The sequence below is a fragment of the Puma concolor genome, chromosome D4 (assembly GCF_028749965.1).
Source record: "Puma concolor isolate L17-30 chromosome D4, mPumCon1.1.hap2, whole genome shotgun sequence".
In the NCBI taxonomy this organism is placed as follows: Eukaryota; Metazoa; Chordata; class Mammalia; order Carnivora; family Felidae; genus Puma; species Puma concolor.
In genome coordinates, this window is record NC_141679.1 from 8,175,502 (window position 1) to 8,190,331 (window position 14,830).

The 14,830-nt window shown below is 41.9% G+C and overlaps 1 protein-coding gene across 12 annotated transcripts in view; it reads left to right on the forward strand.

Moving 5' to 3' along the window:
* The window catches only part of RFX3 (regulatory factor X3), a 298,993-nt gene that overhangs the window by 131,209 nt on the left and 152,954 nt on the right, over nt 1-14,830 (forward strand). For all 12 annotated transcript variants that reach the window (XM_086684922.1, XM_086684915.1, XM_086684918.1 and 9 more), the window contains one exon: nt 532-656. In XM_086684922.1, coding sequence (XP_086541048.1) covers nt 540-656 — 117 coding nt within the window. In that variant the 5' untranslated portion in view covers nt 532-539. The remainder of the gene's footprint in view (nt 1-531; nt 657-14,830) is intronic.

Here is a 14,830-nt window from a genome sequence, read left to right on the forward strand (position 1 = left end):
ATGAGACCTAAGGAAGGTAGATTTCAATGAAGTTCAACTTTTATAGCCTCAAAATAAGAAGTGTAAATGGGGATTTTTTTTTTTTAATGTGAATTGGTAATTTTCTGTGTAGACTTAAAAAGTGAACAGAATGACTATAAAGCTGCCTGGAATATCATGGCAGTATGTTGGGGTAAGAAATATTCTGAGAGTTGAAAGTTACTCTAAGTATAGGTTTTTTTCCTCATGTTTATTTTTGAGAGAGAGAGAGAGAGAGAGAGACAGAGACAGAGACAGAGCATGAGTAGGGGAGGGACAGAGGGAGAGGGAGACACAGATTCTGAAGCAGGCTCCAGGCTCTGAGCGGTCAGCACAGAGCCCGACGCGGGGCTCAAACTCACGGACCGCGAGATCACGACTTGAGCCGAAGTCGGACCCTCATCCAACTGAGCCATCCAGGCGCCCCTAAGTATAGGAATTTTAGAACAAATGTAATGTAGCTAATCATGCAAGGAGAGCACTTAAAACTTTCTTTCTGATACTGTATTTCAGAGACCATCATGCAGACATCAGAGACCGGGTCGGACACAGGTTCGACAGTGACTTTACAGACATCTGTGGCTAGTCAAGCAGCGGTACCTACCCAGGTGGTGCAGCAGGTACCGGTACAACAACAGGTAAGGAGCTGCTGTTCGCAGAGAAATGCTGTGCCTCTCCTTGTGTTGACTCTCCCACGCAGCTGTGTCCAAAGGGGATTTAGACTACACTTGCTAGTCCTGTGGGTGCTAAGATTGATTTGGTTCCGTTCTTAGGTTCATGCAGCAAATGTTTCTTGAGCCTTTCCTGGATGTGGCAGATTCTCTCCGTGTGGGGCTATTTGGACACAAAGAAAAGGAGCCCAACTGTATAAATCCCTCTTCTGAAAGAGTCTCTCTCTTAACTCCTAAAGAAAACACTGCTTTCTGACTTGACCATCCTCCCTCTCTTCTCCCCTCTCTTGTTCTTTATCACAACACCCTATTTCTCTCTTACCGAAATATCAGCCATCACAGTTTCATATAATTGGCTCCCAGTAAGTGGTAGTTAATGGAGGGGTTGTGCGTACCTTACAGGCAAGGATTTCACCTTTGTGATGTTTTGGGAAAGGTCTGAGTATTACGGCGACTGAAAAAATAGTGTTGAATGAAAATTAAATGATCTTAAAGGTCTGGAGATCTGACTCATCCCACGTAAAGAATTGGGAATGAATTCATCATCACACGTTTACTACAGAGCTTATTCAGACCCAGGACACTCGGTCTGTTTCGGGAAGATACTGACGAGGTAAATGCTCTTCATGCCGGATAATAGTTCTGTCATGTGGATGGTGAACACCTTGGCCTGTCATTTCTTCCAAAGAGTAGTGAGAAATTAAATGAAAAAGATCGTATCAAGCATTCTCTTGAGACTTGAGATTTGCCTGTAATTTCTTAGTATCAAGGAGAAACTTGAGCAAATGTTGCTCTTACAATTACCAAAAAAGTAACTAGGGAAAGGGATGTATTTTCCTAAACGACAGACAGATTAAGGTAGAATTCTTTTCAGGAGGTAGAAGTGTGATGGACAGGGAGAGTGCTGTCACCAAGAAGAAGCTTTTGAAACATTTTCCCGGGGGCGCCTGGGTAGCTCAGTCGCTTAAGCGTGTGACCTTGGCTCAGGTCATGATCTGGTGGTCTGTGAGTTTGAGCCCTGCATTAGGCTCTGTGCTGATAGCTCAGAGCCTGGAGCCTGCTTCAGATTCTGTGTCTCCCTCTCTCTGCCCTTCCCCCACTCGCTCTCTGTCTCTTTCTCAAAAACAAATAAACATTACAAAAGAAATTTAAAAAAAGAAAATGTTAAAAAAATTTTTTTCCTCTATGTTCCTTTTTTATTTTTTTAAAATGTCTATTCATTATTGAAAGAGATAGAGAGAGTCGAGTGGTGGAGGGGTAGAGAGACAGAGACACAGAATCTGAAAGCAGGCTCCAGGCTCTGAGCTGTCAGCACAGAGCCCAACATGGGGCTTGAACCCACGAACCATGAGATCATGACCCGAGCCGAGTTGGACGCCCAACCAACTGAGCCATCCAGGCACCCCATCTGTATGTTCCTTTTTATAACATCATGTTGTATTTCCTGATTTATGGTATCTTTTTTTTTCTCTGAAATTATTAACTTTTTAAAACTTGTTGGAAGTTTTTCCTTTAGAATCCGTTTCCTTCACACTACTTTGTTTTTTGTTTTGTGAGGTTTTTTTTTTTTTATCTTTTATTTTTGAGGCTTTTCTCAGATGTCTACTAATCTTTGGGTGTTTATCCATATTTAAAAGCATGAGGGTAAACAGCTGATTTGAATGCATGAGTGGGTCTTGTTAACTTCAATACAGGGTCATTTGACTGGGCTTTTTAACTGGGGACCGTCTGATGTTCTTTGTTTTTCCTCTTGGGTTGTCTTTTTTTTTTTTCTTTTCGGGTTGTCATATTTTTAAAGAAGACTTCTCCAGCTTCTTCCCTGGAGCATAAACTTGGCTTCCTGAAAGCTGAGTAGGGGACGAGAGTTGGGTATTTCTTGCCCCGATTCACTTAATCCTTCTTTTTTTCACATGGTATCACCCGCGGTTGGTCTTCCTTAGTGTAGAGATTAGGCCAAAGAATAAATCTCTGAACTTTCACCAAAGTTAGGGAAAGCAGTCACCCCCCTCACTGCTTGCAGTTCGTGGAGGGCCTCTGATTGGTGCTTAAGTAGAATCACTTTTTATATGAAATACCTACCTTACAAAACAAACATTGTGGAGTTCCTGGGTGGCTCAGTCGGTTAAGCGTCCGACTCGGTTTCAGCTCAGGTCATGATCTTCGGGCTCGTGAGATTGATCCCCGTGTCGGGCCCCACGCTGACATTGCAGAGCCTGCTTGGGATTCTCTCTCTCCCTCTCTGTGTGTCCCCTCACCTGCTCTCTCTCTCTCTCTCTTTTTCTCTCTCTCTCTCTCAAAATAAAGAAACTTAAAAAAAAAAATTGCTACCAGAAATGGAAAATCAGTATCACCAGCCATAAATAGAAGATCATATGTACGCACACATTAACTTGTCCGTGTCCTCGTAGAAAATAATGTCATGTACACGTGGACCACACTTTGGAAAACATTGTGCTAGGCCATATGGCTCATTTTTAGCAGGCATATTTTTCAGTGCCTCAAGTTAGCTCTTTCCTCTAGGACATTCCAGGCAGGTGATCCTTTACACCCCCTTACACCAAGCAAAGAAGGTGAGAACTCTTTGTTTTCTTTTTGTCAACAAAGTGTTTTATTTCACATAGTGGGTTAGTGTGATATTTGCCCAGAGTTACCTGTGATGTAGTCCTTCCAGGCTTATTTGGAAGGAATTTTTTCTCCTCTATCATTTTTTTCTTTTCTTTTTTTTTCCTTCCTTTTTTTTTTTTTTTGAAACTAGAAAAGTGTCACATTTTTAAAAAGATTTTTTAATGTTTATTTTTGAGAAAGAGAGAGAGAGAGAGAGAGCGAGCAGGGGAGGGACAGAGAAGAGAGGGAGACACAGAATCCAAAGCAGGCTCCAGGCTCTGAGCTGTCAGCATAGAGTCCAAAGTGGGGCCAGAACTCACAAACCGCGAGATCGTGACCTGAGCCGAAGTCGGACACTTAACCATCTGAGCCACCCAGGCACCCCTGGAAAAGTGTCACGTTTGACACTCCCTGGTGCATTCTAACAGTGTCCCTGTGGATATATTTTCTATAACTGATAAGATCGCTGCTGCAGTAATTTCCTACTGCTCTTAACTTGTGTGTAACCTTTGTATTGTTAATGTGCTGATGTCATTCTTGAGTTTTCAAACCGTGGTGGGACCCACCTTTAAAAGCTTCTCACCTTTGTCACCAACCCATGACGGATATTGAAATTATAGCATTGATGTCAAAAGTAGTTACTTCTATTGCTTCAACTTGATTTATTTATTTATTTGAGAGAAAGAGTACGTGAGCAGGGGAGGGACAGAGGGAGTGGGAGAGAGACTCTTAAGCAGGCTCCATGCTGAGAGTAGAGCCCAACTCAGAGCTTGATCCTATGACCCTGGGATCATGACCTGAGTCAAAATCAAAAGTTGGATGCTCAACTGACTGAACCATCCAGGGTGCTCCACATTGATTGAACTTTCATTGTGTCTTTGCTTTGGTCACTTTGATGTGAAGACAAGGTGTATAGCTCAAAATTTTTTAAGGTTGAGGCATGTGATACTATATTTTTTAGAAAGTTGAGAGACCAGACAATTTTAAGATCTAATATATATAGTTCTGTTTCTTCAAAGCACCAAGGTTTTAATCTCACTGTGTAATAAATAAGTACCAAGTAAAATGTTGGTTCTAAAATTATTTCTGTGGTTTTTCATTTATTCTGTATGATCTCAAGAATCAACTTTCCACCTTTCCTTAGACAGTCTGGTTCAGGAATAGAGAATTCTGAGCAATGACTACATGGTCTTGTTATATAATACTTTGTCAAATTTCCTGTCTTTTATAATTTTTCATCATTTCACAAAACACCATAGAGTCTCAAGCTTCCAAATAAGGACGTTGTTGCCCAATTCAATAGAATCTCTAAAAATATTCAAATTCACTATCTCGATTAGTTACTAAACTTTTGATATTACTCATCCTATCATCTCTATAAAAAGACTTCTTAGACTGTATAGACCATGGCTAGAAATGAGTTGTTCCCCCCTGCCTTCCCCTGCCTTGAGTGATTTGTTACAGTTTCTTGTAGGCTGTTCTTCCATTTGGCTGATAGATGCCTAAATCTGAGAGGTCTTTGACCCTGCTTGCTCTAGAACTGAATGATAAATCCAGGAGAGGGAAGAAGGAAAATGTCCTCCACTCTTCAGTTCTCTCTCACAGCCAGCCAGTTGAGATGCTTTTCAAAGCAGAACCTAGACAGAAGTCCGAACATACACTCCTTGTTTTCATTTTGGGCTTCAGGTATTCCATAATGGCGCTGACTCAGAAGAGAATTCCTAATCCACCCTGAACCAGGGCCCCGGGACTTTTTCTCCCTTTCATGTTTCCCAGTGTTAACTGCCCCTCCCACTACAGTTCTTCCTCTGCCTACGGTCTCTGCCCATCTTCCTCTTTCCTTAGAAGAAAGCCCACATGTTTTCTGTCAAAGTGGATCCGAGTGTTGCCCCTGTACCGCTTCTTGTAAACATAACATCCCAGGCTCAGTGGAGCCCTGGGGTCGAGGGGCTTCTGTTTGAATTCAGAGAAAAAACTCTTGTGTCACATTAGCTGTCAACATTGTTTAAGTTCTTGTATTATTCAGAGATTGCTGTCTTTACCGTTTCCTGCCCAGGGACTCTGTTTCTTTCTAGCGGGTCTTTGGTATGTAACTGGGACATTGAAACCTTTTTTTATGTGATGGAGGAAAACTCCTTTCAAGATCATGTTCAGGTAAGAATCTCTGTTTTTATATAAGTCATCTTTCTGGGCAGTGACTCTTCTCTATAATTTGAGTTATCAGAATGAATAGAATAGCCGTATTCTGGGAGTATGGTTTCTTTTGGAGCCATATTGTTTCTTTTTGGTGAGTGTCAATCTGTCACATATTTAGCATTGCCACATAAGTTGTGGTACATCCTGGCAAGTGAGCATTTCCTCCCTGTGGTCAAAGGGATAAATGACATTTTGTTTGAGACACAAGCTTCAGTCAGGATTGCCAGTTAGTTAGGTTCTAGGTGAGGGGCAGTCTTCAAGAAGGGTAGATTTTAAATGAATCCCGGTAGATCTATTTATTACAGGTATCTTTAAAACGAAGCCTCAAATTTTAGCAAGCAGATTTTAGGAAAGGAATTTTGTTACGAATACTCCTGAGATCCTCACATGAGACCACACCTTCAACAAGGGGTCATTTTTATGCTCACTCGTGTTTGCCATGTTCCCTCCGTGTAGTATATATATCGTCACAACCCGAGAAACTGTGATTAGCAGCGTGCCCGTGAGAAAGTTCTTGTGATGGAAGCAATGAACAGTGATTAAAGGGAACAGAAAGTTGTCTGTAGTATATTAAATCTATAACAGAATATTGTATTGGCTCAGAATCTGATCAGTAATATCTCGAATGGCTCCCTTTGCTAGTTTGGAGAGCTAAGCCTGAGGTAGTGCCCTCGATCAGTCCTGTCTTTTTCTTTTCTGTTCAGGGTCAAGATAGAGTTGCTTTCTGTGCATTCTAGCTTTGATGGACAGAAATAGAATTCTTTTCATTTGAGACCTTTATCTCATCTAATCAGTAGAAACAAAGACATTTTTCGTTGGTTTGCTCTTTTTTGGGATTTGATTCCCATTGGCTTGGTTACCTAAGGGGACAGTGTTCTCCTAATTAAGACTGTGACAGACATCCTAAAAGATGGGGTTACGTTTTAAAATGAATTCCAGTTGAATGTCTTTTTGTAGGAAAACAAAAGGCAGTGATTTTATCTCTTGAAGAGCATATTTATTTTATTTTTCAGAGCCAGAACTGCTTATTTTTAGGATCTAATATAAAAAGGTGTTTCAAGGGAACATGCTGATTTACAATTGAAATAAATTTCATTGTGCCAATCGAATATGAAGGCCTTTCAGTTGAACATCTCTGCTGAGTACTATTTAAATAGTGGAGTAATCATATGCAATGGTTCTCTGTTAAGTGACTTTAAACATACTTTCTCGTCTGGAGTTCGATCATTATGATCAGTTTAGGATATTGTAGTTTCAGAGAAATATGCCAGGCACTGTGTTAAACTTGCCTCATTTCTTCACTCATTTCTTCAGCTGAGATAAGACACTTAGCATGAGTTAGAATCAACAGATCAGCTTCAAATAATGTTAAAAATGATTGGCGTATGATTTTCAGCTGGAGGAAGTGACACATGAAGGCAAAACACCTCTCCCCTTTGGTTCTATCTCAGGATCTTGTCTCGAGGTCTTGGTTGTATCTGTCTCTAATTCCATGGCACCTTAGGATCCAATAGTTACAGCCACATCATCTGTAGTGAGTAGAAGCCATGTTGTTGAGCTCATGCTTGACTTCCATGCCTGCTTTCATGGCCAGTGGGTTCATCGGCCCTTTCGGCAACGACTGGAATGGCCGAGCAAAGAGATTTACTGGCATCCACATGAGGTGTCCCAGAGGTGATTTGACACAGTGCCTGACTGTAGGAAGCTAACTTTTGAGGGAGACAGCTGTTGTTACAAAATTGGATACTGATCGCCTCAGGGGGAAACAGTGGAGATTGTTCTTGGGAGTAAAGATCAGTAATATCTTCACCATGGATGTGACCTTTGAGCCATGTGCTGAAGGAAAAGTTGGAGGGCGTAAGAAAAACAAACCGGAGGAGAGCGTTTCTGGTAGAGTCAGGCATGGAAGAGCCCAAGGGAAATCGGGGAGTCTGACGGGTTGGTGACAGAGCTAGGAAGTGAGGAATGTGGGAGTGTGTTTCCCAAGAACTTCTTGCGGGAGGTTGAGTCAGATGACGTATTTGTGGTGTTTTTACACGTGCTCCCTCCCCAGTGTTTTCGTTCTTTTCCCTCTTCCGTTGACGTATTTCATTCTCTGTTTCCCCACTGCCAGTTTTCTCGACAATCTGTACATGTCTCGTACATTTCCCTTTTGTCCAACCACTTCTTAATCCTGTGAAATTTGGATGCTACTCATGCAACTGTGGATAATGTGCACTTTTGATGGAGCCAAACCTAACAATATTCTCTAGGATTTTTCTGGTTTTTTTCCTTGACACTTGAAAACTGTTGACTATCCTCATCTCTCATATTCTGTGGCTTTTGGGCTTCCCGTTTTATTTCTTGAGGGCTACTTCGTCCAGGAAGAAGCAGATTTTGTAGAGGTGAAGAGACTGAGATTCAGAGTTAGAAGTTGTGGGTTCAAATCCTGTTGCTAGCTCTTTCTAGTTATATGATCTTGGGCAAATTCTTAACCTTACCTGAGACTTAATTTCCTCATGTAAAAGAGGGATAATAATATCTGGCGTATACTTGGCCGCAAATATTAAATAATCTATTTCTTAAATCATTTAAGGTAGTACCTGGTATATAATAAGCCTCCAGTAAGAAAATTTTTTTTTCCTGTTGGTCTTTTCCTTGTTATTAGTAGTATTGTCTGATTCCTCTAATTTGGAGGGTTTTTTGACCCCCTTTACCGTAAGGTTTGGCCTTGGGTCTTCCCTTTTGCCCTCACTCTCAAGTAACTCTTCCTCTGCAGCTATTTTAGTCTTAAAACCAGTTGCTTTCATTTTCTCTACTAAACATAAACCTGTGGTCCTTCTGTGTATTGCTCTGGCTTGCGAGTTAGGGAGACACAGGCTCTAGATCATGGGCGCCAACTTGGTCTGACCTGCAGGGGCAGCATTGGCATTCTCTCTCCTGGATCGGAACCCAGTGCGGTCACCGGAGTGATTAGAGAAAACGCCAGAGGATTTCTCAGTCAATATCCAGAATACCTCCAGAATTGTATTCACTTCATGAAATATAATAATTTTGGATCACGTGTGGGGTTGTGGTAAGATATAAGAGTTTGGGAAATGAAGCAAGAATATTATATTAATATCTTAGCCAGACTGATTGGAATTTGGGCTTCCAGTTAGAAGAGACTTGAATTATTCATTTAGTGCAACTATCCCAAAAGACCTTCCAGTATTGAATTGTGGAAAATTTTCTTCTTCAATAATCCTCTTAGTTGTATAGACTTATTTTAGGTGATTCCATAATTATGGAATTAGAGGTATGTAATATTTCCTATGAAAATCTAATTTGCTTATCAAACCATCAATTTCAACATCAGGACTTTTTTTTTTTTTTTTTTAATTTTTTTTTTTTCAACTTTTTTTATTTATTTTTGGGACAGAGAGAGACAGAGCATGAACGGGGGAGGGGCAGAGAGAGAGGGAGACACAGAATCGGAAACAGGCTCCAGGCTCCGAGCCGTCAGCCCAGAGCCTGACGCGGGGCTCGAACTCACGGATCGCGAGATCGTGACCTGGCTGAAGTCGGACGCTTAACCGACTGCGCCACCCAGGCGCCCCATCATCAGGACTTTTTTTGTTGTTGTTGTTGTTGCTTGGAAAATCCAATGTGTCCTATAAAATTGTTTTACAGGAGTAGAAAGTAGAAAAGTTTAAGATAACTAGCACCTCAGTTTACATATACTTTGAATAAGGTGACACAAAATTTAAACAGAGCACTCTGGTCCTGTTTGCGAAAGCAAATCAGAGGAATTCTTTATCTGTACTAAAGATCCATTTCCAGTATAATAGATCTCAATACAACTCAGCCTGTTCGTTGTCAGTATCTGAAAGAAAGAGAAATTTTAAGGTCCAAATAAAAATGATTTATAGTCTGAGCTAGTCAAGGAAGTCTTTCCAGAGGAAGTGACTTTTAAGCTAAGATTAAAGAGTAGAAGTAACCAGTGAGGGAATGAAAGTGTTTTCTGTGGGGTCAAAATGGCTGGAGGAGAGAGGGGAACAAAGGGTGAATGATGAGATGGGGTCTTAGGTGACTCTTGGTCTGACAATCTAAGCTATTGGAGTTTTCAGTAATAACTCATTTTGAAGTTGACCACCATTCAACTTTGTCAGAAATCCAGTGGAAACAGGGAATCAAATAGTAGTAGCTGCCATGGGGCGCCTGGGTGGTTCAGTTGGTTGAGCATCCGACTTCCACTCGGGTCATGATCTCATAGTTCGTGAGTTCAAACCCCCACGTTGGGCTCTGCACTGACATCGTGGAGCCTGCTTCGGATTCTCTGTCTCCCTCACTCTCTGCCCCTTCCCTGCTCTTTCTGTCTTTGAAAAATAAACAGACATTAAAAGTAATAAAAATAATAGTAACTGCCATTTACTGAGCACCTGTTGTCTGCCATTCCCTGTGCCTGATGATCAGTCCGTCATTTCTAAAACTTGTCACAACCATGTCCACTTCGGGTTTTCTTGCCCCTGATAGCAGTTCCCGAGATGCTCTTGTGGAAGCTGTCAGGATACTGGAACACAGTAGGTGAGTCATCTGCTCTCCCGGACACTTTTACAACCAGGTGAATTGCTCATCACAATTCTTCAGTCTCACCACCTGTACTAAAGCAGCACGTCGAAAGGTTAATTCTATGGAACACTTAACGCCCATCTTTTCTGTCCACGAGAAGTGATCATTTTGCCCTTTCCTCCAGGGCTGATTTTAGAAACAGACACACATGGGATGCCCCTTTATTTTCTTTAAAAATTTGTGTTGACGTCAGTCAAGGCCGTGTGTGCGGAGACTCCCATGCTTTGTTTTCCTCGCACACAGCCCTCTCTAACTGATAGACTCCCCGTTTAAAGCAGATCTGAGCTACCCTCTTCGTCCCGGCTGCCTCGCTGCTCAGTGCGACGTTCTAAACCTGGTGTTTAAAACTAATCTACCTTCCTTCAGTCAGGATCTTTTTAGCCAGGAGTCGTAGCCAAGGGGTCTGACTGCACAGCCCGAGCACCTAAGCGTACTCAGAGATAAAGCACTCAGATGAGCTCTATCAAGATCAGCTGTTAAATGGTGTAAGCTCGCTGACATACCAGTGCTAAACACGGCGGTCCCACGGCAAGGAACATAATATACTTTATGTCAAGAAGGATTGGTGTTAGCTTTGTGAATCACAGTGCAGTTTTGAGAAATCCCGCAGGCAAAGCAAGTGAGAGCGACTGAGGTATAAGGAGCTATTCGAGCAAAATAACTAGCAAGTAAAAAAAAAAAAAAAATTACAAACCTTGAACTTCCTAAAGTCCTTTCTAAACTCAGATTGTAAGGATGAGCATCAGTAAAGATAGAACCTTGGGGGAAAAAGAGAAGGAAAAAATGATAAAAATCAATGTAGTAAAAATGTTATTATTCAGATAATCTGGGGAGAGGAGAGGTGGGAATATTGTGTTTAATTCTTGCAACTCTTCCAGAAGTCTGAAATCCTATCAAAAGAAAAAGCGTTTAAAGATCAATACCGGGGCGCCTGGGTGGCGCAGTCGGTTAAGCATCCGACTTCAGCCAGGTCATGATCTCGTGGTCCGTGAGTTCGAGCCCCGCGTCGGGCTCTGTGCTGACGGCTCAGAGCCTGGAGCCTGTTTCCGATTCTGTGTCTCCCTCTCTCTCTGCCCCTCCCCCGTTCATGCTCTGTCTCTCTCTGTCCCAAAAATAAATAAACGTTGAAAAAAAAAAAAATTAAAAAAAAAAAAACAAAAACCCTTAGAAGCCAACCATGAAAAGCAAACGACCCATTAACTTGTGGGCAAAGGAGTTACCTTCTATCCTTCTACATAGAAGATACACAAATGTCCAATAAATGTTAGGAAATTAGGAAATGCGTATCAGAGCCACACTGAGATACAACTTCACATTCATATGGGTGGCTATCAAAATAATAATATAAAAATAAGTGTTGGCTAGGGGCACCTGGGTGGCTCAGTCGGTTGAGGGTCCGACTTCAGCCAGGTCACAATCTCGCGGTCCGTGAGTTCGAGCCCCGCGTCGGGCTCTGGGCTGATGGCTCGGAGCCTGGAGCCTGTTTCCGATTCTGTGTCTCCCTCTCTCTCTCTGCCCCTCCCCCGTTCATGCTCCGTCTCTCTCTGTCCCAAAAATAAATAAAAACGTTGAAAAAAAAATTAAAAAAAAAAAAAGCACCTCGTGGGGCGCCTGGGTGGTGCAGTCGGTTAAGCGTCCGACTTCAGCCAGGTCACGATCTCGCAGTCCGCGAGTTCGAGCCCCGCGTCGGGCTCTGGGCTGACGGCTCAGAGCCTGGAGCCTGTTTCCGATTCTGTGTCTCCCTCTCTCTCTGCCCCTCCCCCGTTCGTGCTCTGTCTCTCTCTGTCCCAAAAATAAATAAACGTTGAAAAAAAAAAATTAAAAAAAAAAAAAAAAAGATCAATACCAATCGAAGTTTGTTAAGTTTGAGCTCCTAGTAAGGAAAGGAAAAACATCTAGAGGAAAATCGGTTTTGAGATTTTTATTGCACTCTCTCCACATTCCTCATCAACTCTCCAGTTTTGAGAAGTACTATAAAGAAAATTCATACGTACGTACGTACATACATACATATGCAAGCAAGCCGGATTGATCAACACATAAAGCAAAAGATCAGGGGCGCCTGGGTGGCGCAGCCGGTTAAACGTCCGACTTCAGCCAGGTCATGATCTCACGGTCCGTGAGTTCGAGCCCCACGTCAGGCTCTGGGCTGATGGCTCAGAGCCTGGAGCCTGTTTCCGATTCTGTGTCCCCCTCTCTCTCTGCCCCTCCCCCATTCATGCTCTGTCTCTCTCTGTCCCAAAAATAAATAAACGTTGAAAAAAAAAATTAAAAAAAAAAAAAAAAAAAAAAAAAAGAAAAAAAAAAGAAAAAGATCAATTAAAAACTGGTGATATTTTTAAGACTCTTAGGAACACAAATGTGTATAATGAGTTGGTGGTACAGTTGAGGACTGCCTAAAATTCTGGTTGCTAGAAAATGCAAACTAAATTACTCTCCAGAAAAAAGACCAAAAAAAAAAAAAAAAAAAAAAAGCATTAGAAGTTAGAAATTAGGTCTTAAACTCAACAAAGATGACTGGCCTGTTTGTGGCTTTGATTTTTGTCGTAATTAGTACCAGTGTATATCCCAAGTGTAGAAAGGCCCAGACAACTCCCATCTCAGCTCTGAGGAAAACTGGGCTCATCAAATCATTCGATTAGCGCGCTTTTAAAAAGTCATCCAACTTCATATTATAATCGACATTAACTATTGAATGGGGAAGCAGGTAGAATAAGTTTTTTAATTTATTTATTTTGAGAGAGAGTGAGAGAGAGAACAGGGGAGGGGCAGAGAGAGAGGGAGAGAGAGAATCCCAAGCAGGCCTCACACTGTCAGCGCAGAGCCCGATATGGGGCTCAAACCCACGAACTGTGAGATCATGACCTGAGCCCAAACCAAGAGTCAGATGCTTAACCAGCTGAGCCCCTCAGGCATCCCTATGATCCTGATTTTTAAAGGTTGCTTTCAGGGGTTATCTTTTATTTCTATAAGGTATCATTTTAATGGGTGACAAAAAAGATAGGCCTCGAAACTGAAAATAGAAATATACAGGACTTTTATTTCTGGTTTGTGAGTTGGTCAAGCTGTTTCTCATAAATCTGTATCACTATCCAAAGCCATGATTTTTTTTTTCTTTCTCCCTTTACTACTTGGTGTTTCTGGTGTATTAAGTCTTGGTAGCTTGGGATTCTCTTAAATCTGTGCTTTCTTATTATTAGCAATTTTAGCTTTTTAAAAGTACTAGGGTTAAAGAAGAAAAGTGAAATAAAAATAAATAAGAAGAGATAGCACTTGAAATAGAAGAAGAAAGGTAATTTTTTTTTTTTTAATGTTTATTTCTGAGAGGGAGAATGAGTGACAGAGAATAAGAGTAGGGGCGGGGCAGAGAGAGGGAGACAGAGAATCCCATACAGGCTCTGTGCTGTCAGTGCAAAGCCCAACATGGGGTTCGAACGCACAAATCCTGAGATCATAACCTGAGCTGAAATCAAGACTTGGATGCTTAACCGACTGAGCCACACAGTGCCTCAGAAGAAAGGTAATTCTTAAATGAAAATGCTGATTAATAAAATTAGGTTCAAAAGGCACTGTGTCCCATTTGTGGATCTCAGGCTAACTTTGCATGTCATCAGTAGCAGAATTAAACCGTAATATACGTGGATATGAGTTGTTTTTGTTTTGTAAGTGAAACCGTATCTGTAGGTTGAAATAATAGGGCAAACTTATTTCTGAAGTTTTTGAAAAGTGATACTAATTTTACTTGGAATGAACCTAAGCTTTCATTCCCAGTGGGAATAATTTTTCTGAGTGTCTTATGAAACTGACCAGACCATTGATTACAGTCCCATTTATGACCCCTGATAACATACTCTGTGCAAACAAAGCCTTTTTACCAATGGTTTTTCCTTTGTGTCATTGTGCTTGTTTTCGAGCCTTTGCCTTAACACTGAGGTTCACGAATGTGTCTGTTGCCTGTGGTTCATTGATCTGGTAGACGGTGATACATTTAAAACTCGTGATTACTCTTAATTTTTCTCAGCAATCTCATAAATGCATTTCACAGACACTGAGCGTTTCTTCAGGCACTTATTTTAAATAGATGTTTTAAAATAACAAAGCAAAACCCCATCAGAGAAGTTGAGGAACTGGATCTAGGGGGAAAGTGGCCCAGAGAAGCTGGTGTCATAAACAAAACCCATCACCTTTGAGTAGTCAGTATAAAAATAGATAGTGCTGCCATGCTAATAGGTCTTGGTAGACAGTTTATGTCACACATGGGAGGTGTTTTTGACGTTTGAATTTATATTCATGTCTCTGTTGTGGTTGGTGCTCCCTGTGAAGCGCTGGTACAGTCGCCCTAAAATATTAGAAACGTGGGATAAAGGAGCAGTGGCTTGACTTTGATCTCAGGAGGCGTTGAGTGAGTGGACGCCCCGTGTGTCACTTGCACGCCACGTGGGATCGAGCAGGTTACTTCAACCTGCCTGCCCTTCAGCTGCCACAGCTGTGTCCCAGAGCTCCACTTGGTGATGGCGCACCTGTTATGTGGCAGGAACCGTACCTGCTCCGGGTATACGAGGAACCTGAAGGTTAGGGCACAGAGACGGGCAGGTAAACAGAGGTGGCACAGAGAGTGCTGGTGCGTGAGGCATATACTGCCTAAGGAGGTAGAGGAACAGAGAAGAAGCAGGGTATGGTTTGGAGGGGAGTCAGTTGGCCGGAGGAGGCAATTGTGGGGGGACTTCCTGGATGAGCAGCACCCAGTCTTT